General features: G+C 38.7%; 3 protein-coding genes across 5 annotated transcripts; 2 read left to right on the top strand and 1 right to left on the bottom strand.

Moving 5' to 3' along the window:
* The first annotated feature begins 1624 nt into the window (after nucleotides 1-1624).
* On the top strand, nucleotides 1625-4105 carry LOC132055869 (ABC transporter G family member 23). Its single transcript, XM_059447873.1, has one exon. It carries the CDS (start codon nucleotides 1782-1784, stop codon nucleotides 3765-3767), a length of 1986 nt encoding a protein of 661 aa, XP_059303856.1. The 5' UTR covers nucleotides 1625-1781; the 3' UTR covers nucleotides 3768-4105.
* A 601-nt stretch (nucleotides 4106-4706) lies between these two features.
* LOC132058173 (sm-like protein LSM7) lies at nucleotides 4707-5600 on the bottom strand. Of its 3 annotated transcripts, none has more exons than XM_059450724.1 (2): nucleotides 5506-5600; nucleotides 4707-5354 (listed from the first exon to the last, which is right to left on the bottom strand). In XM_059450724.1, exon 2 carries the CDS (start codon nucleotides 5340-5342, stop codon nucleotides 5043-5045), a length of 300 nt encoding a protein of 99 aa, XP_059306707.1. In that variant the 5' UTR covers nucleotides 5343-5354; nucleotides 5506-5600; the 3' UTR covers nucleotides 4707-5042. The 3 variants fall into 3 exon arrangements, with proteins under 3 accessions (XP_059306707.1, XP_059306706.1, XP_059306708.1); XM_059450723.1 differs by having other exon boundaries at nucleotides 5456-5594; XM_059450725.1 differs by having other exon boundaries at nucleotides 5511-5577.
* Nucleotides 5601-8124: 2524 nt separating this feature from the next.
* Nucleotides 8125-8714, top strand: LOC132058172 (protein MAIN-LIKE 1-like). Its single transcript, XM_059450722.1, has 2 exons — nucleotides 8125-8427; nucleotides 8520-8714. Exons 1-2 carry the CDS (start codon nucleotides 8299-8301, stop codon nucleotides 8709-8711), a joined length of 321 nt encoding a protein of 106 aa, XP_059306705.1. The 5' UTR covers nucleotides 8125-8298; the 3' UTR covers nucleotides 8712-8714.
* Nucleotides 8715-24494: the final 15780 nt, after the last annotated feature.

Below are 24494 nucleotides of genomic sequence, written 5' to 3'. Positions count from 1 at the left end.
TCATATTGAGTCAAACCAAATTGAACTGGATGTATACTCCTACAAGATTTATGGCTAGTGTGACGTGATACGAGGCACTACTGCCTTCAAATCCTAAATCTGACTAGTGACTTTGTTGACAACTTAAATACAATGATAGCTATAATGAAAAATATAAAGAGGGAAGAAAATGAGAAGGGTGAAAGCCTAAACGGAACAATAAATTGTCTTAGTGATGCATGAAATAAGCATTCAACTTACTACCCATCATGTAAATGAGGCATTTGGTAGCACTAAAAGGGACACTGTTGAGATTAACTTTTGTATTTTTCCTCTTTTAGTTAACGTTACAGCTTACAAACTGAAAATACTTTCGAAGTACATTTTCGAGCCAAACTTAGGTTGAAAGGGAAAAAAAAAAAAAAAAAAAGAGAAACGTAATATATTGTTAAATTCATAGGATCCTTCTCCACCCATTCGCTTGAATTGTTTGAAAAAAGAGAATTATGGCTTCTAGGAATCTTTTTTTCCCTTCTTCACAGGTCACTCAGTTGGGAACTTTATTAAAATTTAGTTTTGCTCAGTTGGGAACTTTATTAAAATTTAGTTTTGTTTTCGTGGTGCGACGTGTTGCTAAATTATAAAATGTGATCATTTATGATATTTTAGTATATCAAATTCAAAGGGCAGGAGCTTCCACAATTCATTAGAGACTAAACCAATTCCGATACCAAACTAAAAATAAGCCCAATCCAATGAACCTGGCAATTGTGGCCGTGACAATTGACCCGACAATAATTTGACAATCAGTAAAGCGCAAACGCAACAAGACTAGATTATAGATTGGGAATAGGTTAAAAATTGCATGGTTTATCCTTTAGATGGGCTGGTCTTTAATTTTTGTCCTTCAAATGAACTGGTCTTTAATTTTTATACTTCAAAATCGAAATTATGCCTAGTGGGGGCATACATTCATTAAGGGATCCGGCATAACTTATGACATATTATGATGCGAAATATTAACTTATGTTGCGCGAAAAAGTTGTTTGTCTTGAGGACAAAAATTAAAGACCAGCACAAAATAGGGACAAAAGTGCAAATGACCATTACTATTGGAGGCGTTAGGCAACCCATACTCATTAATGGATTTGATATATTTGAGTGTTATAAAATCAAATCAATGAAATGTTTTATAGTTGTAAAACAATTTTGTTTATACCAGAGGAGCCAACATAACTGCACATTTGTAGTAGAATTACTAAAAGAATATGAGAGGATGTTCTTAACTAGCACTTTACTAGCTTGACAACTCTGAACAAGGTCGAAATTCATTTCTGTTTGAGTGAAAGGAATCAGAAATCAAACAAAATTTGAAGGGTCACTTCAGGTTTTGAGGCGATTATTTATCTTTTGTTCTTCTTTTTAATATTCCTCAACTTTTCCGGCGCCCTATATTGATGGATGGCTAACAAGTTGTTGTATACATCATCGTATTTGATAATTTTGAGTATCGTGTGTGTATGTAGCCTATTGTGACTAGTCATTTATTTTTTAAATTTTTTTGGAGGGATAACTATAAGATATTACCGCAGCAAACATTAGTCAAAATGTGTAGATGGCCAAACGCTGCCTATATTACATTACGTATTTTCACCAGCATAAGGAAACTATAAACAACAATCAACCTAGTTTGTTCAACTTCTTTTTCCACAAGTACAAACAAAGCAAAATCTATACTTGAAATCCTTCCATTTCCTTGCTTAATTTTCTGCTAGATCAATTCTCAACTCCCAAAAAAAAAAATGGCTTCCCCATGTACTACTTACCATCCAAGTCCTGGCAGCCCTGAAGATGACTCAATGGTACTTTTCTCAACTTCAACTTCATGTTCACCAGCCAAAGAATCCACTAGAACTCATTCTAATTCTTCTTCCTTTAATTCATCATCGCCACCACCACCACCACCACGACCATCTTCAAATAAAACTTATGAACTAAGAATTCGAAATCTCTCCTATACCATTTCCCCGAATTCATCGGCCTTTTCTTCCTTACTGAAGAAGAGTACTAAGCCAAAAATAAGCATACTCAAATCAGTCTCTTTTGTGGCTGGATGTTCGGAGATTTTAGCAATTGTTGGACCAAGTGGCACGGGCAAGTCAACGTTGCTACGTGTGATATCAGGCAGGGTAAGTAATAAAGAGTTTGATCCAAAGAGTATTTATCTAAACGACCATGCAATTACTAGTCCTGCACAATTGAGAAACATATGTGGTTATGTTGCTCAAGAGGACAACTTGCTTCCTCTGTTAACAGTGAAGGAAACATTAATGTTCAGTGCCAAGTTTAGGCTAAGAGGGATGAGTCCAAAAGAGAGAGAAGAAAGGGTTGAAAACTTGATGCAAGAACTTGGCCTTGATCATGTAGCTGACAACTTTGTTGGAGATGAAGAGAACAGAGGAATTTCAGGTGGTGAAAGAAAAAGGGTGTCAATTGGAGTTGACATGATTCATGATCCTCCTATATTACTCCTAGATGAGCCAACTTCAGGACTAGATAGTAGTTCAGCACTTCAAGTAATGGAATTGCTCTCATCCATGGCAAAAGCAAAACAAAGAACCATAATTTTATCTATCCATCAGCCTAGCTATAGAATTCTTCAGTACATTTCTAATCTCTTGATCCTTTCTCATGGATCAGTTGTTCATTATGGTTCTCTTGAATCATTAGAGGAAAATATAACCAGGATGGGATATGAAATACCTATTCAGCTCAACCCTCTTGAATTCGCCATGGAAATTATATCCGTGTTGGAAAACCAGGAAACACGTCCCAATTATCAGTCATGTTCCTATTTGAGATGGGAAGAGGCTATAATTCAAGATGAAGCTAATAAACAAGCTATCGATCAAGCAAAAGCTGGTACAATTTCGAATCCACATTGCTCAAGTTTATTCGAAATAGCAGTGTTATGTTCAAGATTCTGGAAGATTATTTACAGGACAAAACAGCTTTTCTTGGCAAGAACGATGCAAGCTCTAGTGGGAGGATTTGGACTAGGGAGTGTGTATATAAAAATGAGGCATGATGAAGGTGCAGTTACAGAAAGATTAGGCCTTTTTGCGTTTAGCCTTAGTTTTCTTCTTTCTTCCACAGTTGAAGCACTTCCAATTTATCTTCAAGAAAGGCGTGTGATCATGAAAGAAGCCTCAAGAGGAGCGTATAAAATCTCTTCTTACATGATCGCAAACACCATAGTCTTTCTCCCATTTCTCTTTGCAGTGGCAATTCTTTTTGCTGTCCCGGTTTACTGGATAGTCGGGCTGAATCCTTCGATTGCAGCATTCGTGTTCTTCACTTTCGTGGTTTGGGTGATCGTGTTGATGGCTAGCTCTTTGGTTCTGTTTCTGAGTGCAATTTCCCCTGATTTTATTTCAGGGAATTCACTGATTTGCACTGTTCTTGGGGCTTTCTTTCTATTCTCAGGCTATTTTATTCCAAAGCAATGCATACCAAAATATTGGCTTTTCATGTACTATGTCTCGTTATATAGGTACCCGTTGGATGCTTTGCTCACAAATGAATACTGGAGCTTGAGAAACAAATGTTTCTCTTGGAATGAAAATCACTCAGAATGTTTGCTTACAGGATATGATGTATTGAAGAACAGAGGACTTGACAAGGATACTAGGTGGATGAATGTTGGAATTATGCTCGCCTTCTTTGTGTTTTATAGGGTGATTTGTTGGATTATTCTTGCAAGAAAAGTGTCAAAGACAACAATTTGAAAGATTCTAACATGTTGGAGATCAGAAAAAACACATTGTTGAAGATTGCAGACCAAGTATCCCATGTTTATACGCACAATAGATCTATGTTGCTCAAATTATTCATAAATGTCATCGTGTGTGTGCCAGATCCTCCAAAATAGTGCATTTTTTACAGCTTCGACACATATATGACAACATTTTTGAAGAGTCCGAGAAACATAGCAATAGATTAGCTTATTGGAGTGAAATTGGAGAAATCTTTTGACGTGTGATTCTTTTGTAGTTCACTTCCTTTTAATCTTGTCGTCACGTACTATTAGCCTAAAATCTTTATGAATCTTGTTTTTTTTTTTTTTTTGTTTTATACTCCTTTTGTTCTAATTTATATGACTATTTTACCCTTTTGAGATGTTTCGAAATATTTGACACCATTCTATTTTCGTATTTTCAAGAATTTGAATTCGTTAAAGTATTTACACTTTAACATTAATCGTCTCTTCCATCATTACTGATATGTATTACATAAGTCATTAATATCTTAAATTGTGTATCTAGTGAAACACTATCGCATAAAATAGAACAGATGAAGTATGATATCATTCTTTTTAGATCACATGTTTCCTGTTTGGTTCTTACATGACTGACAAGCACGACAAGCAACTACAAATGGCTTGGACAACATCAGTGAGATATCTTATTAAACCGAGTGCAGTCTAAAGCAAGCCCCATCCATACATGATTTGCCAAGAGATATACAAGCAGAGTCTAACTTGGGCCCAGCCTACCTATTTCTCACCAATATTGATGAGGCCGTGATAGAAATGTTCAAGAAACTTTTGTTCATCAAACTTTTATGAAATGTTGATTCCGCATTTTTTGGGTAAGTTGTATAAAAATAGGGATAATTTGGGTTGGTGATCCAACCTACCAGTGCTAAGACTTAAAGTATAAAAGAGCTTAGACGATGAACATACTTTGTTAATTATTTTTTCAATATCAACAATGAATGGATCAATGATGCAAAACGGAGAAATTACATATGTGATTCCATGTAATATCAAGTTATCTCCAATTTCCACTAAAAAGACCATCCTAAGTAGCCTCAGATAGAAGTTGAACACTATAGCTCTGAATGACAACGAATGAAAAGTTCAAAACTCAGTAAGCAAAAAGACTTGTGGTCCAGAACCTAGAAACAAAAAATTGTGGCTCCGCCTCTGAAACAGATTAATCCAAGTGCAGACTGTTTACAAAATTGTAGTTGCTAAATTCGAAATAATAAGGCAGATACCTCTATGCCCCATTTGGTTGGACAAAAGGATTGGATATCTCATCTGTACCATCTTCTGGAGCCACAAGCATTACTGCACTACCCTTGCACACTATTAAGCCAAGACGTCGTGTCTCATCGGTACTCTTCAGGGGATCATCGGAATCTCTAAGGTGCTCTATGGCTTCATCCAACACAACATTTAACAGCTGATCATAGCCTTTAAGTGTTCCTACCAATTGTCTTCCACCAGTAAGCTTGACTTCCACAGCCTTGTCAATAAATTTTGACAAATCTAAAGCTGATTCTTTTCTGTCAGACATTCTTCTGTAGACCTAAGAAATAAACAAGCAATTCATTCAGTAAAATAGTTATAAACAAAATTACCTAACTATGGAGCATCAGATGCCCGACTCTTATTACAACAACAACATACCCAGTGTAATATCACGAGTGGGGTTTGGGGATGGTAAGATATATGCAAACCTTACTCCTATTTTTGTGAGGCGGAGAGATTGTTTTCGATAGACTCTGAGCTCAAAAGAAAAGATTTGACACATGATTGTAACAAAAGGGGCAGCTTTGACACATGATTGTAACAAAAGGGGCAGCGAATAACAAGATACAAAATAAATGCAACAACAAATAGTAATAAAAGAAAAAAAATAAAAGGATGCCCGGCCTTATTATGTCAAAAATAAAATAAAATTGGGGCCCTTCATATTGAATGGTCTAAGAATTATAACAGCCAGAGGTAGGTATATTCTCTCTCCGTTTTTTTGTCGAACACTTGAAGGTTGTCTTATTCATCTTTTTCATTAATAAAACACAAACTTTAATATTATAAGAACAATGAATATTTTAAAAACCTTTGTCCATTACCTAACGCTAGGAAATACTATAAAATATTTTTGAAAATTCTGCTAGGATTCAAGTGCCCTAATTGAATTTTATGGCAATTGGCAGTGAAAGGACCAAGAAGATCACTTGAGATCCCTAAGACAAGACGCAGAGGCCATATTCATAAGCGACATTGCCGCTTCATTCATTGTACTAAAACAAACTTTAATAAACGAATAAATATTGAGCAAGTTTTTTGGTGATGAAAGAAATGAAGTTGGTATGATCACAATAATCTTTTGCACGTAATAAATAATATATATAAAAAAGTAAATGTTAATTTAATACAAATCGGTACTTACCTCTTAAGCGTGAAAACACTCACAAAAATAAGTTTTTTTTTTTTTTTTATTATGTGGCCTAGGAAATCGTCAAACTCAAGCTTGTATGGACAAACAATTTTCCAAGAACTTCTCTTTCCAGTTGGAGAGACCCAAATATATATATGTGTGTGTATACTAGTAATTTGTATTTGCTTTCCAAGACGAATTAGGTTTTATATTTCTTTCCAATCAAATAACAACGTCTAGTCCTAAGTTAACTAGGGCATAACCCAAAAACGAGTCCGAAGCCTAAAGGGTATAAAAATACACGGTATAAACTAAAAGGGGTAGCCGAAAATTTATATACCAAAAGGGGTATAACGTGGACTGATCCACATTATGCCCCAACTTTTTTTTTCCATCTGTCAGAATCACAAAACGAAAAAAAAAAAATTGTATAACGTGGACTGCTCCACGTTATACAAAATTATTTGTATAACGTGGATCAGTCCACGTTTTACAAAATATATTTGTAAAACGTGGACTGATCCACGTTATACAAAATTATTTGTATAACGTGAATCAGTCCACGTTTTACAACATATATTTGTAAAACGTGGTACTGACCACGACTCATTCAAAGATTGTTGCCCTAATTTTTCTCCATTCTTCTCCGCCTCTTCCTTCATCTTCTGAACTTACAGAATTTCATCTCCGCCTCCTTCTCCTTCTCCTTTTCCTTCTCCTCCATTTATTTTCTTTTTAAACCTTGCGTTACAGTCTAATTTTTGGAGCAACTTCTTCATCCTTATCTTTTGTTGCTATCTAAATTAAGGTATTTTTTCTAGCTCATATAATATTGTATATTTATAGTAGATGTAGAATATTTGTTTGTCTTATATATCTTAATTGTTATTTTTTATTTGTGTTATTTTAATACGTATAAGATATATGTTTGTCTTATTTGTGTTATTTTAATTTGAACTTAAGATATGATTGTTAGAAGCATTATTATATAAAAGGTCCGATTTGTTTAGTAGCACTTTTGAAGAAATTTGTTGTTATGTTCTTATTATTTTTGTGGATTGTTATATAAAAGATCCGAATAACTAATTGTTTTTCATTATACCTTTAATGTGATATTTATATAGTCAGAAAAGTGAAACTTAATTGATGCCTCAGTAGCCCAAAAAAAAGATACTTAAAATGTGATGATAATGCTTTATTATATGGGACCTAAGTCTAAGTGGGTGGACAATTATTTTGCCTATACCTTATAGGTATTAATGTGGTCCACTATCAGTGGTTTCTAAATAAGGCGAATGGAAGTTGACTTTATCTAGCCAGTGCATATTTGTTCTGCTAAAATTGGAATAATAATTTTTTTTTAATAGTAAGTTACTCCAAATAGCTTGATCTGGACTTTAATTTTTTTTTTTTTTATCTAAGGTATGGAGCTTCCACGGGTATGCGTACATCCGGGGCCAGAAGTGTATGATGTGTTAACACTCCAGGAGAAGCATCGATCACAGGCTGTGTGGGATGGTGCCTTGAGAGGACCGACCAGATGCTTGTTTCCACGCCGCGCGGATACCGAATTTTGGAAGCACGTGAAGCGTCATCCTTTTCATCCTCGCATCCTTGACTACTTTGGCCTGTGTGGATTTAGGGGAGTAGTAGAGGTACGATGTGTATCATATGATTGGGCAGTCATCACCGCACTTATAGAGAGATGGCGTCCCGAGACACACACATTTCATCTCATACGGGTGAGGCGACCATCACATTACAAGATATTGAGATCATGTTTGGCATGGTTGTTGATGGTAATCCCTTGAATGATGTTAATGCTAGAAATATAAGTATTGTTGGGTGGCAACAATTAATCCATGAGCTTATTGGTTGGGCACATCTTGGTACGGATTGTTTTAATGGTGTTAGTAGGTTAGAACTAAATAAATTAATTGAATATATTAGAGGCTTAGATGACATTACATATCAAACCCCAGAAATTGTTGTGCAACAGCGGGTTAGGTTGTACTTGCTATAGCTTTGTGGCGGCACGATATTTCTGGATAAGTCCGGTGACTTACTTAATTTAGACTATTTGCTTGACATGCGTGACCTTAGAGCAATGAGTAGACAAGCTTGGGGAGCGGCTGCATTGTCATATTTGTATACTTGTTTATGCCGCGCTTCGTTGAAGAAAGCCAAGGATGTGTGTGGATTCATTTCCTTATTGCAGGTACGTGACCTTTAAAATTATATAATTTTATTTGGTTGTCCTATTTGATAGTTATAAGGTTTTTATGTATTTATTTTAAATTTTTAATATAGGGTTGGGCTTGGGAGCGAATTATACTGATGCAGCCACCACCCAGGGCCCTTCAGCCACACACGGCTCTTGCACGAAAGTGGACTCATCGTAAAGCTCGCGAAAATGAGGCACGTGTTGTGCTACCCATATGTAGGTATGTATTGGACAACCTAACAGATGGTCAGGTATTTTATCATAATTATGGTTGTTAATGGCGTTTTGATATAATAGTTACGCTTATGTGTAATTTATTTATTTTATTATCATGTAATTTTATGTTCTTTTTATCGTAGTTTGTGTGGCGACCTTATTCGAGGCCATCATTAATGGACTCCCTGAGTGGTGTCGGCGTGGCCAAGTTATTTGGATGGCGCAAGTTCCCTTTATTTGTGGGATCTATCGAGAGTGGCACATGGTAGACCGCGTTCTCGGACGGTTCGGTAGGAAGCAACATATTCGGAACCATGTGCCGAGATTGATCCTTCTCATTACAAACGTGACAAGCGGTATGCTATAACGCGAGGATCAAGAAAATTTTGCACAAACGGACTTTTTGTGGGAAAATCGTCGACAAAAGGTAATTACGGCCGAGTATGAAACTCAAGACCCGCAGTCGATATCGAGTATTTTTGTTGGTATCGACGTCACTCGCGCACTTTCATAGGAAATCCCGCGCATGATGTGCATAGAGGATACCAACACATGGCGTGAGCATGAGGCAACGTACGTACATTACATTCCATTAGATGTTTGATGTCTTTATATATGTCTTAGACCACTATCAAATCTTGTAATTTTTTTTTTTTTAGGCTTTAAGACATCAAGAATCGTACAGGTTGGCTCAGGAGACTATCCAAGATCCAACCAAGTCTAATGAAGTGAAGGAAATAGTAGAGATGTTTAGCCGCATTAATACAGAGTCCATGGCTGCTGCCTCTCTAGGGACGATGTTGAGTTTCTTTCCCAATTATACACCACCGGCAGAGTATGTTGAGCCGCCTACTGTGCAAGTGCCTCGTCATCAGCGTCCTAATGTACCAAGACCTGCGGCGCATGGTAGAGGACTCCAATCAGGTAACAGACGGGTTCGAGGTCCCGTGGATCACCAGTTGGTTGATGTGGAAGAGGTTCGTTTGGATCAAGATATGCCCAGCTCAACGATGCCTCGCACCGATGATGCATATTACCCAATAATAGATTTTGGTATGTCCACCATCGACGTACGCTCCCGAGGTCCAATCACCCGGCGGTAATCGAAGTGAGGGGCCTTTTTCGGGCATTCGCATCGTCCGAGCCTATTAGCCTAGCAGCTTATGGCCCAACGGTTTGGTGTTCGAACGGCCGGCTCTTATGGGATGACTGAGGGGCCTTTACCTGCATTCACTAGACAGAGCTCTTTAATTGGGAGGAGACTGAGTTTTACCGACGTGAGTATTCTAACCACTCAAATATCTTGTATCTTGTTTAATTTCATTAATGTAATGGCTACCGTATGTGTCTATATTATTTATTTTGCATAGTCTCCCATGGCATTTGATCTTGGATCCTCACACATTCCTGTGTCGGATGTACAGACTTTAGAGCCACAGGTTAGCTTTTAATTCAAAGTATTTGGTGACTTGTGGTTGTTATGTGGTGTTTTGTCTTGGTTGCTTTGGTTGTTTGTGTTGGTATATGGTATTGGAGGAAGTCCTTGTTACAGGGGAGATGCTGTCCGATTTTACGTAGGCAATCAAAGTAATTGCTAAGAAAATTTATCTAACGAATCCAATCATACAAAAATAACTTCTATTTTTATGGCATTTACAGGATGCGGGTGTGATACAAAAGGAGGTTCACCAACGTAGATCAAAACGAGAGCGCCGACAAACTCAGTGTGGCACGGGGGGAAAAGGGACACTGTAAAAAATGAATTTTTATTAATTATTGAATTTATCTCAATTCTCAATTGTTATGTAATCTTTCAAAAATACATATTGTGTTTTGAATAAAGGTTAGATTTGAATGCTTGCCAACGTTTTACAATAAATAAAGGTTAGATTTGAATGCTTGATAATGTTTTACAAGAAAAACAATTGCATTCTTGATGTTACGACTACATGGCAGATTTAACGACTGCATGGATTCTCAGCTAAAACGTGCATAAAAAAAGTTTCATGCATCAATTACTGCAAAACTGCCAACGTTTTGCAACAATTCATTTTGTTGAACTTGGCCGGCCAACGCAATAATTGATTCTTGAAAATTTTTTTACGCTGAGAATCCTTGCGATCATCAAATCACGCATGCGACTATAAAAAGCAAAATAGTAAAATAATTTGTAAAATTTTTGTTGTTACGAGCGTTGCATGCGGTCGTCAAATACGTCATGCAATCGTCAAATCAAGCATGCATTCGTAAAATCAAACAGTAAATATATTTTTTCAACATCAGCATTATGACATTCAAAGGTCCGTGAATCATTTGTTTTATATACCAGTTAAGATTTGTATTTTGCATATCTCTCTGAATTCTCGACTTCTCCCTTGTAGACCTCATTTTTCAAGAATTCTCCACTTCTCTCTTGCATTCTCCACTAATTTTTACATTTGTATTCTGTTGAAAATAATATGGAGGAAAATTATGTAAGAGTTAATTTATATTGGGGTGGTGAAGTTGTGTACGAAGAAGGTTCAGTGAGATATAACCGTCGTCCGGGAGCCGTACAAAGGTTTCCAATTTCCCTCAAATACGATCGTCTACAACGTGTTTTCATAAGCAAAATGGCCATAACTGATCCTAACCTTTCAGTGGTTATCACTGGACGATATCCAACATCAATTACGGCTAGGGGATTTCCCATTTACGAGGAAACTCTTATTTCGGACGATAATTTGTTATCGTTATTTCTTCGAAGTCCTGATATATTTAACAATCATATCAGTATAGCGACACTTGACATGTATGCAACTGTTGAACGCTCTACTAATGTTGAAGCACCCACTGACGATGAGTTTGATATTCGGGGTACTACGTATCTTCCCGCTATGAATATTGGGCTTCAAAGAGGTACACTTCAACAAGAAACAATGGTAGGAGTTGGTAGCCAGTCACATAACTTTGGTTAGACTATGCAGAACTATGATATTTCTGGACCGAGTAGTGCTCCAGATACAAGTGAATTAGGTGGAGGGAGTATAGTTCGATATCGCCCTACTCAAGTGGAGCCATTTACGGAAAGGTAAATATAACGATGTTTTGTTCGCTTCCATTTCGCGCAACTATAGCCAAGTGTTTTGATAAGGAAATAATTTATCTAAATTTGAACATATAATTATTTAATTATTGCTAAGAATAGGAAGACTTCAGAGTAAAGATAATTGAAAAGTTTACCCCGTATCCTATTTGTTTGACATCTTCTGCTTATCATCAATATAATCAAAACTATTAGCTTTTAGAGCTAAAATGGGGGGATTATTTTTTAAAATTGGAATTATACATTTAGCAACAATATGACGGGTATTTTAAGTTGCAAATATTGTTATCTCAAAATAGAATAGTAAAAGCACACTTATTATTGTGTCATCAAACTTGTAAAATATAGACACATGATGAAAAATATAGACACATTAATTTGTAAGGACGAAATAATTTAGCATTATTATATACAAGAGATGTTAGAAAAATTCATTAATTCTCTGTATAGTCCTAATATTCTCCATATTTGAGATAATTTGAATGGGTCAAGTCACCAGAACGAAGTTATAGTTCTGCTAACGAGTTCGGTAAAATTTAATAGATCTGATTTACACCTTGTCTTTGTATTTAAAAATTTGTTTTGTATATAAAAGTAATTTATTTAGAAGCCTATAAATTGTTTTACTAAAATTCAGAACATATAAACTCAAAATCCTAACTTTACCTCAGTCATCACAAAATATACACTTCTAACTAATTGTTTTTGAGATTTGAACCCCTTGAATTTTCCTATGTTTGTAGGTGTAACGATTTTGAAGAAAACCCCGTATTAACTCAGCTCACACAAATTGTGAGCAATAATGATGTAGCTAATGATTACTCCGATGAGTCAGATAGTGATATCCCATTAGATCACACAGAAACAGACGATAATCACTCATATGATGATGATGGTCATTCTTATGAAGACATTACTGCTCGAAGTGATGGTAACGTTAGCTACCATTCTAATGCGATTCTATATTTGGATAACACAGAAGAAGGCCAGGATGATTTTGCCTTCATGAGAGATGACGGTCCGGTTTGATCTGCGCACTTTGGGATTGTAAAAAACACGAATTTATCGGATCGGGTTAGTATGGTGGCAATGAATATTCTTTTTATTTGTTGGCCCATTTTTTAGAGGTTGATAATTTTCCTTATATTATGCAATTAGGTATGTTATTTCGAGAACAAGCGAGAAATGAAAGGCGCGATGAGACAATATTGTCTCAAAGAAAAGAAAGAGTTCATTTGTGATCGACCCAAAGGTAAATTTTGGAGGGTTATTTGCAAGCGTCATATGTTGGGATATGAGTGGATGATCCGTTTTAGAGAAATTTCAAGTGGTATGTGGAAGGCGAGGCAAAGCGGATCTCCACCACGGTTGTCTCGCGGATGATTACGAAAGGATCATTTCAATTTGAACGGTCGCCTAATTGCTACTACGTTGATACCATATATTATGGTCGATCCATACATCGGTATTAAGTCGGTTCGGGAAAGAATAAAAGGATTGCATTTGTTTACTCCTAGTTATAGAAAAGCACAAAAGGGCGTAAGAAAGCTATTGAAATGGTATTTAGTGATTTTGAAACCTCTTTCAAGACATTGCCCCGATACATGGTTGCCTTAAAATATTTCAATCCGGGACCGTTGTTGAGTGGGAGCACCAATCAACTACAATGCAAGGTGAACACATCTTCAAGTTTCTTTTACGGGCTTATAAACCACGCATCGATGGATTCAAAAGTTGCGAGGCCTATCATCTCGAATAGACGGTACTCGTACGTACGGTAAGTATGAGATGAAACCGCTAATTGTTTGTTGGAATTGATGCGAACAATAACATTTTTCCACTTGCATATGCTATTGTTGCATGTGAGAGCTTTGAGTCTTGAACGTGGTTCCTTGTGTTATTGTGGAGACATATTGTTCGTGAGAGACAGGGAATTGGACTTATTTCTGACCGTCATCAGGGCATCTTGCAATGTGTCCAAACACATGATTGGTTACAACCACCATCCACACACCATAGGTTTTGCGTTCGGCATTTGAAAAGCAACTTCAATAAAAAGTTCCTCAACAGTGACCTTGAGAAGCTAATGTGGTTGGCGGCTACAGAGCACCAGAAGAAGAAGTATAAAATGAGGATGGAACAAATCAAAACAATGTCACCTCCAGCGCATCTGTGGTTAAAATCTCTTCGGAGGAAAATGGACATTGCGCTAAGGACAACGGTCATAGGTGGGGGGCTATGACAACGAATGTCTCCGAGTCTTACAACGGTTTATTGAAGAAAGCTCGTGGATTGCCCGTTACTGCCATGGTCCGTTATACGTGTCACGCCCCGAACCTGGGCCTGGACGTAACACGGCACCCGGTGCCTGACTGCATGTGACCGAGTGTAACACCCCGTAAACTTGAACTAGGTGTGAATATGTAAAAAAATCTAGTATTAAGATGATATTTTATCTATATGAATCCATTCTTGGGGAATTCGGGTGGAGGATGGTCGTTTTGAGGTCAAACCAATTAGTGAAGTTCTTAAGGCCTCTTAAATTCGCCTAAGTTTTGGTAGGTCTGTCTTCTGGGCGATTTTCATGAAAATATGTTGTGAATTTGGAAACACTTCCTCAATGAAAGTTGTAGATCTTTGAAATAGCTTTCCAACGGTAGGTCGCCCAGCCCAAACGGAGTTACGTACAAGAAGTTATGTCCATTTTACCGAACACGTATGCGAAGCGACACACGCCGCCTTTTCGGGCGCGTGGGGGCGCGTGCGATGGACATGCGTCGCGCGCCTATCGCACAAAAACCCCTTCTCTGAATATTGACCTGCAGATGGTCGTGCGATAGCCATGCGTCGCGCGACCATCGCATAACGAGGCCGGTTTCGGGTCAAAAAGTCGGGTTTACGCGTTTTAAGTTATATTTAAGCTTGGGGTTTATTTCCCCAACAACCCTAGTCACGAAAAATCACCCTAAAGTCAATAAGAACAAGTCCCAAGCCTCAAGAACCACACAAGGTAAGTGATATCATGATTCTAGGTTGAATTCAAGTTCCTAATCCCTTTCTAACATCAAACCCATGATTCTTAACATGATTTTGTGATCAAAACCTAGGGTTGCAACATAATTCTTTCCAAAGTAATTCAAGCTAGGGTTTGGGTGTTCTTCATTAGAAAAGTGATTTGTTAAACTCTGTTTAACAAATTAAGGTATGTCTCTTTTGAACATACTCTTTCTATCGGTTTTTACGAACTTTTTGGTTGTGGTTTGTATGTCTTATCTAAAAATCATATTTTGGCTATAAGGATGATTTGTATGTCTCCTTTTAAAAATCTTATTGTGATTTGTATGTCTCTTTAAAAATAAAAAAAATCCTTTTTGAATATAAAGGTAATTGATATGTCTCCTTTGCAAACTCTCTTGAAAGATTGATTCTTTATAAAAGCATGTGTTGAATGATATGATGAATTGGTTTTACACTCTCGAAATTTATTACATGTTTTGATTAATGGTTAATGTGCGTGAGGGGACAAGCCCACATTATATCTAGATTGTAACAAACCCTACATATGTATGTGATATTATGAATCATTTTCTTCTATAAGGGATGATCAGTGATGATGGTTAATTTTTGGTATTGATGATTTTACAAAGGAACTATGATAAAGTAATTATCTATGATATTATGGATTTTCGTAATGGCATAATGAACTTTAATGCTATTTAATGGTGTGACTATTTTGAGACAAATTGTGAATCGGCTTCTATGCTATGAAATTGGTTGTTGTGTTTGGCCTAGCTACTCGGGAGGAAGGGTAGCCACTATGGATCCTAGTGTGTCATTGCCTAGCCATTCGGGAGGAAGAGTGGCCACCGCTGGGTTCGCTACCCGGGTGTGATGTATGCCTAGCTATTCGGGAGGAAGGATAGCCACCGCGTACTACATAGTCCGGTGTGATGTATGCCTAGCTATTCGGGAGGAAGGATAGCCACCGAGAATTATATGTTACGGTGTGGTGCGCTATGCGCGATATGCTTGATTCTTGGGCCTGTATTGGCGTGTGTGACATTCTTATTCTCTTATGGGATTGTTGCTGACTATCTTAATTGATTAAAAAGGGCATATTGAAGTTGTAACTTAACAAGAGGCTTTATAAATGGGTTTTGATACTTATTATTGAGATACATAAAGCGAATAAACGCCTACGTTGATTTCATATGATTTTCAAGACTGATTTCTTCATGTATTATTTTACTTTATTTTCGTATTATTCATTGTCCCCGAGGCACTCACTGAGTACGAAGTACTCAGGCATACCATTGTTGTTTTTGATGGTATGTTAGGTAACGGAGAAGAGACGGGTTCGTGATACTCCGTGTGCTTAGGAAGGACTTGTTGTTGCGGATAATTTGGTGAGCCCACACATTCGTTCGTGGGACACCCTATTGATTTACTTATTTGTTACATTAGTTGTCGAGAATTTTGCGTCCCGATGAGTCGAACTATTAATCCTTGATCTTAGAAGCTCCCTAGTATTCATTTGTGGGTAGTTATTGAGTTATTGATTAACTCTTGGGCACGTTGTTATGTTTGACAAGCTAGATAACTAAAGACTTCCGCCGATTTAATTCTTATATGCGTGATTCGTTTACCTTTATTTTATAAAAGCTGTTGGAGGCGAATGTTGAACCTGGCGGGTTCAAGTATTATTATGGTGTTGCTTAGGTTCTTCCGACGTTGTTCATGACGTCGGATGCCGGTCACGTCTAGGGTGGGTTTTGGGGCGTGACAAGCTTGGTATCGAGCCTAGGTTTAAATACGTCCTAGGATTATTGTCGGTGTACGTGGAGCCGTGTCTAGTGGAGTTTTCCTTGTGCGGCTTCCGATCACACGTGACCGAGAAACTCCAGGACATTTATAGGTGTTTCCTATTCTTCTTGATTCTAGATTGTGCTGTAGAGCTTAAAGTCCTTTCTAGGATCGTTCTAATTCGCTCGTTAATTCGTGTCCAATGACTCGACCGAACCAAAAATGGCAAACTTTAACGTCTGCGAAAGGTTAACCGAAATCTTGGGGGCGAATGTTGGTAATGGAAATGATGGTGCACCACCCCCGGCTAATCTCCTCGCTATTCTTTGTTGCGGGTGTGCACCGAGATTGGTACTATGCAGACGGCCATTCAAATGTTGATCGCATTGGTTCTTGTTGGGGTCAAGAAGGGTGGGATCTCGTGGTGGTTGGGTTTGCCGACTTGAAGTCACCCGAGTTCTTTGGGTCACGAGAGGTGGATGACCCCCGCACTTTTTAGATGAGACCTTCAAGGCATTGAGTAAATGGATGCCGGGATTCGAAGCTATAAGGCTTGCTTCGTATCGGTGGGATGTTGCTCACGTATGGTTTGAGATGTGAATGGAGAGAGGTGACAACGGAAAGGAAATTTGAATTTGAAGAGGCGTTCATGGAAAGGTTCTTGTCGATGAGGAAAGAATTGCTATGGCTACGAAGTTTGAAAAGCTAGATATGGGCGTAACAAGTCGGTTCGTGAGTATAGTCCGGAGTTCACTCGTCTCGGTCAAAGTATGCTTTATACATGATTCCGACGAAAAGCATAAGTTGACTCGCAAAAGGCTTGGTACCACGTATCAAGTCCGTACTTGCTTTTAGATGGGAGGATCGCACTTTCTCATCTCTGGGTTTCTTTGAACAACAAGAAAGTTGGAAAAATGAAGGAGGGTGGATCGAGATCAAAACAAGAAGGTCATGGTTTCGGTGGAATATATAGTAGGAAGTGGCTTCGTGAAATTCGCATGCTAGTGTGCCTGGCTAATAATAGTAAGTTTTCGCGGGGAAGTAGTCGCCCGCCGGGGTGGGAAGAGCGTATTTGTCATCATTGTGGGATTAAGGAATAATCCTACGTGAGGTGATGCTAATAACTAACAATGTTCCGTACCATTTGCTAGAAATCCTGGTAATGATAACAATAATAATCATAATGCTCGTAACAACGGCAAAGGAAAGGAAGTTGCTAATACTTCTGGTGGAGGGACAGCTCGACTTTATGGGCTAACTCGTAGGGAGGCAGCTGAGGCTTCTGACGCTGTGGTTACAGGTATCCTTACCATCTGTTCTCATGATGCTTACTCATTGATTGATCTGGGTTCAGATTTATCCTATGTGACTCCTTATTTTGCTCTTGATATGGATATGAAATCCGAACCTTTGTTGGAACCTTTAGCTGTTGATACACCTTCGGGTGTTCCTGTTATTGCTTCTAGAGTGTATAGAAATTGTGTTGTTGTGATTAAAGGTCGTGAGACCATGGCTGATTTGTATGAACTTGAGATGGTGGATTTTGATGTAATTATGGGGATGGACTGGTTGTCTGCGTGTTATGCTAATGTGGATTGTCGTCATAAGTTAGTTCGTTTCGCCTTTCTCCGAGGAGCTTTGTTATTGTGTGGGAGGGTGAAATTGCTAAGCCAAAAGGTAGATTTATTTCCTATCTTAAGGCTCATAAGATGATTACTAAGGGGTGTATTTACCATTTAGTTGTTGTGAATGATACAAAAGCCGTAGTACCCGAATTTGCATCTGTTCCCATAGTCAGTGATTATCCCAAAGTATTTCCTGAAGATCTTCACGGTATTCCTCACGATAGGGTTATTGATTTTGGGATTGATGTTATCCCCGACACCCAACCTATTTCTATTCCACCTTATCGTATGGCTCCAGCGGAGCTAAGGGAATTGAAGGATCAATTGAAGGACTTGTTGGATAAGGGCTTCATCCGACCAAGTTCCTCACCTTGGGGTGCTCCAGTCTTGTTTGTTAGGAAGAAGGATGGTTCCCTGAGAATGTGTGTTGACTACCGTCAGCTTAATAGAGTGACCATTAAGAATAAGTATCCCTTGCCTAGGATAGATGATTTGTTCGACCAACTTCAGGGTGCTAAGTTCTTTTCGAAGATTGACCTGAGGTCTGGATATCATCAATTGAAGATAAAAGAGGAGGATATCCCGAAAACTGCTTTCCGTACTCGTTATGGGCACTTTGAGTTTTTAGTCATGTCGTTTGGCTTGACTAATGCGCCTGCTGCATTCATGGATTTGATGAACCGTGTTTTTAAGCCGTATCTAGACCGATTCATTATTGTGTTTATTGATGACATTTTGGTGTACTCTAAGAATCGTGAAGATCATGCTAATCATTTGAGGATAACTTTGACAACACTTGAGGAGAACGAAATTTGTATGCAAAATTCTCTAAGTGTGAATTACGGCTTGATTAAATGGCTTTCTTGGGCCATGTGGTGACCGGGGACGGCATTAAAGTAGACCCTCAGAAAATTACAGCAGTGAAGGATTGGCCTAGACCCACTAGTGCAACGGAAATTCGTAGTTTCTTGGGTTTGGCAAATTACTACAGGAAATTCGTGGAAGGTTTTTCATCTATTGCCTCGCCATTGACTAAGTTAACGCGAGAAGGCTTGCTAAGTTTCAGTGGTCTGAAGCTTGTGAAAGGAGTTTCCAAGAGCTTAAGACAAGGTTGACTTCGGCTCCTATTTTGACGTTACCTTCGGGGTCGGGTGGATATGTGGTGTATTGCGATGCTTCTAGAATTGGTTTGGGTTGTGTGTTGATGCGAACGGTAAGGTGATTGCTTATGCTTCGCGTCGATTGAAGAAGCATGAGAAGAACTATCCGACTCATGACTTAGAGTTGGCCGGCTTTGTGGTATTTGCTTTGAAAATTTGGCGTCATTACGTATGGTGAGCATTGTGATGTTTTTACTGATCACAAGAGTCTGCAATATATCTTCAAGCAGCGAGAGTTGAACCTCAGACAGAGGAGGTGGTTGGAGTTGTTAAAAGACTACGATTTGAATATTTTGTATCATCCTGGTAAGGCTAATGTGGTTGCTGATGCTTTGAGTAGAAAATCTATGGGCACGTTGGCTTATTTGCGTGCTCATGACATGCCCATGGGGAAAGAGATTCGAAGGCTCGCCAGTCTTGGGGTTAGGCTTGATGAAACTGAAAATGGAGAGTTAGTGGGAATCACTCCATCACGGTCTGATATTATAGAAAGGATTAAATTCAAGCAATATGATGATGAACTTTTGGCAAAGTTGAGAGATGGAGTGGAAAGGGGTGAGTACACTTCATTTACTATTGGGACTGGCGATAGCGTTCTGCGATTGCAAGGACGATTGTGTGTTCCCGATGTTGATGGTCTTCGACGAGAACTAATGATGGAAGCCCATAGTTCTAAGTATTCGGTCCATCCGGGATCCACCAAGATGTATAAGGATTTGAAACAACACTATTGGTGGAAGAGCATGAAGGTTGATATCTCTAACTTTGTGGCTAAGTGTTTGAACTGTCAACAGGTGAAGGCTGAACATCAAAGGCCTGGTGGCTTGGCTCAAAACATCGAGATTCCTCAATGGAAGTGGGAGATGATAAATATGGACTTTGTTGCAGGTTTACCTCGCACAAGGGCCAGGTATGATTCAATTTGGGTTATCGTGGATAGACTCACAAAGTCTTCCCATTTTCTCCCTGTGAAGACGTCATATGCCGCCCGACGGACTACGCTAAGTTATATCTTAAGGAGATAGTTAGGTTGCGTGGTGTTCCGACATCGATTATATACGACGAGGTACGCAATTTTTGCTCACTTTTGGAAATCCTTTCAGGAAGGTTTGGGTACTAGAGTGAATTTGAGTACTGCTTTCCATCCTCAAACTGATGGGCAAGCAGAGAGGACCATTCAGACTTTGGAGGATATGTTGCGTGCTTGTGCAATTGATTTTGGAGGAAGTTGGGATGAACACCTACCTTTGGTGGAATTCGCTTACAATAATAGCTATCAAGCTAGTATTCAGATGGCTCCTTATGAGGCTCTTTATGGGAGGCGTTGTCGGTCTCCAATTGGTTGGTTTGAACCAACGGAAGTAGAGTTGTTGGGTCTGATTCAGTTCATGAGGCGATCGAGAAGGTAAATCTTATTATGCAACGACTGAAGACCGCTCGGAGTAGACAAAAGTCTTATACGGACATAAGGCGTAGGGAATTGGAATTTCTCTGTTGGTGACAAGGTTTTCTTGAAAGTGTCACCTATGAAGGGGGTAATGCGTTTTGGCAGAAAGGGCAAGCTTAGTCCTCGCTACATTGGTCCTTATGAGATTACTAGAAGAGTTGGGAAGGTAGCTTATGAGTTGAGATTACCGGCTGAGATGTCCATGGTTCATCCGGTGTTTCACATTTCGATGTTGAGGTTGTATAAACCTGACCCTTCTCATGTGTTGAACTATGAAGAGGTTGAAATTGATGAATCCTTATCTTATGAAGAAGAACCAGTTCAGATTTTGGATCGCCAAGTTAGAAGGTTGAGAACAAAGGATGTTGCGTCGGTCAAAGTGTTGTGGCGAAATCATAATGCGAGGAAGCTACTTGGGAAGCGGAAGAGGACATGAAGAAGAGATATCCTCACTTGTTCCCTATTTCAGGTATGAGTTAAGTTTTGAACTATTTGTGCACAAGGTGATTGTGTGGTTAAAATTCATGTTGGTAAATTACCTTCCTAGAATACTATCCTCATTCGAGGACGAATGATCTTAAGGGGGGGATAATGTAACACCCCGTAAACTTGAACTAGGTGTGAATATGTAAAAAAATCTAGTATTAAGATGATATTTTATCTATATGAATCCATTCTTGGGGAATTCGGGTGGAGGATGGTCGTTTTGAGGTCAAACCAATTAGTGAAGTTCTTAAGGCCTCTTAAATTCGCCTAAGTTTTGGTAGGTCTGTCTTCTGGGCGATTTTCATGAAAATATGTTGTGAATTTGGAAACACTTCCTCAATGAAAGTTGTAGATCTTTGAAATAGATTTCCAACGGTAGGTCGCCCAGCCCAAACGGAGTTACGTACAAGAAGTTATGTCCATTTTACCGAACACTGTGCAGAACCGACACACGCCGCCTTTTCAGGCGCGTGGGGGCGCGTGCGATGGACATGCGTCGCGCGCCTATCGCACAAAAACCCCTTCTCTGAATATTGACCTGCAGATGGTCGTGCGATAGCCATGCGTCGCGCGACCATCGCATAACGAGGCCGGTTTCGGGTCAAAAAGTCGGGTTTACGCGTTTTAAGTTATATTTAAGCTTGGGGTTTATTTCCCCAACAACCCTAGTCACGAAAAATCACCCTAAAGTCAATAAGAACAAGTCCCAAGCCTCAAGAACCACAAAGGTAAGTGTTATCATGATTCTAGGTTGAATTCAAGTCTCGATTCCCTTTCTAACATCAAACCCATGATTCTTAACATGATTTTGTGATCAAAACCTAGGGTTGCAACATAATTCTTTCCAAAGTAATTCAAGCTAGGGTTTGGGTGTTCTTCATTAGAAAAGTGATTTGTTAAACTCTGTTTAACAAATTAAGGTATGTCTCTTTTGAACATACTCTTTCTATCGGTTTTTACGAACTTTTTGGTTGTGGTTTGTATGTCTTATCTAAAAATCATATTTTGGCTATAAGGATGATTTGTATGTCTCCCTTTTAAAAATCTTATTGTGATTTGTATGTCTCTTTAAAAATAAAATCCTTTTTGAATATAAAGGTAATTGATATGTCTCTTTGCAAACTCTCTTGAAAGATTGATTCTTTATAAAAGCATGTGTTGAATGATATGATGAATTGGTTTTACACTCTCGAAATTTATTACATGTTTTGATTAATGGTTAATGTGCGTGAGGGGACAAGCCCACATTATATCTAGATTGTAACAAACCCTACATATGTATGTGATATTATGAATCATTTTCTTCTATAAGGGATGATCAGTGATGATGGTTAATTTTTGGTATTGATGATTTTACAAAGGAACTATGATAAAGTAATTATCTATGATATTATGGATTTTCGTAATGGCATAATGAACTTTAATGCTATTTAATGGTGTGACTATTTTGAGACAAATTGTGAATCGGCTTCTATGCTATGAAATTGGTTGTTGTGTTTGGCCTAGCTACTCGGGAGGAAGGGTAGCCACTATGGATCCTAGTGTGTCATTGCCTAGCCATTCGGGAGGAAGAGTGGCCACCGCTGGGTTCGCTACCTGGGGTGTGATGTATGCCTAGCTATTCGGGAGGAAGGATAGCCACCGCGTACTACATAGTCCGGTGTGATGTATGCCTAGCTATTCGGGAGGAAGGATAGCCACCGAGAATTATATGTTCCGGTGTGGTGCGCTATGCGCGATATGCTTGATTCTTGGGCCTGTATTGGCGTGTGTGACATTCTTATTCTCTTATGGGATTGTTGCTGACTATCTTAATTGATTAAAAAGGGCATATTGAAGTTGTAACTTAACAAGAGGCTTTATAAATGGGTTTTGATACTTATTATTGAGATACATAAAGCTTGGATAACTGCCCTTACGTTGATTTCATATGATTTTCAAGACTGATTTCTTCATGTATTATTTTACTTTATTTTCGTATTATTCATTGTCCCCGAGGCACTCACTGAGTACGAAGTACTCAGGCATACCATTGTTGTTTTTGATGGTATGTTAGGTAACGGAGAAGAGCAGGTTCGTGATACTCCAGGTGCTTAGGAAGGACTTGCTGTTGCGGATAATTTGGTGAGCCCACACATTCGTTCGTGGGACACCCTGTTGATTTACTTATTTGTTACATTAGTTGTCCGGGCTGCGTCCCGATGAGTCAGACTATTAATCCTTTATCTTAGAAGCTCCCTAGTATACATTTGTGGGTAGTTATTGAGTTATTGATTAACTCTTGGGCACGTTGTTATGTTTGACAAGTCTAGATAACTAAAGACTTCCGCTGATTTAATTCTTATATGCGTGATTCGTTTACCTTTATTTTATAAACTGTTGGAGGCGAATGTTGAACCTGGCGGGTTCAAGTATTATTATGGTGTTGCTTAGGTTCTTCCGATGTTGTTCATGACGTCGGATGCCGGTCACGGAAGGAGCGGGGCTTACCACGGTAGGGCGATACGAACACTCCTAAGTAGCTGGATCGTCAACCTGTATGTCGTTACCTGCATCGCGAGATGCAGGCCCCCAAGCAATAAAAAGGGACATCAGCACATTTGAATTGTACTGGTATGTAAAGCAACTGAAGCAATAAAATACTGAAACTGAAACTGATAACTGTAACTGTAATAGCAAGGAAGTAGAGATATGAATACTCCCTGCTCTGTATCTGAATCATCTGTATTATCTGTGTTTGTATATGTGGGGCCTCGGCCCAATAATAAATGCACGCTATGGCCTCGGCCTAGTAGTGCGTCAGTCAATGGCCTCGGCCATGTATACGTATACACAAGACTGTGCTGTGCCCTCGGGCAAAATCACATATGTATAATTATGGTTAATTAATAAGGACTGAGACCATAACAACAATGAACAATGCTGAACTGAAATAGACATGCTGGACTGAATTGAAAACACTGACTGTTTCTGAGCATACTGAATTTCTAGACTGAGACTCATGTGGTAACAATACATGAGTCTATAAAGATTACGTGCTGAGTTCATGATATTCAAATTGTCAACCATGAACGAATTCTGTAACTGCAACCCTAGAAGATAACAGTTCTACAACATATCATGAAACTAGGGCTAAACTGTATTCTGAGTCAAATTACTGACAAGTATGAAGAATGAGGCGTAGGGAGAATCATGAACATTCCCTAACGTAGATAGTTAGCCTCGCATACCTTAATTCC

Source organism: Lycium ferocissimum, chromosome 5 (genome assembly GCF_029784015.1).
Source record: "Lycium ferocissimum isolate CSIRO_LF1 chromosome 5, AGI_CSIRO_Lferr_CH_V1, whole genome shotgun sequence".
In the NCBI taxonomy this organism is placed as follows: Eukaryota; Viridiplantae; Streptophyta; class Magnoliopsida; order Solanales; family Solanaceae; genus Lycium; species Lycium ferocissimum.
Note: the sequence above shows the minus strand (reverse complement) of the source record. Positions and strands in the feature narration are given on the sequence as shown.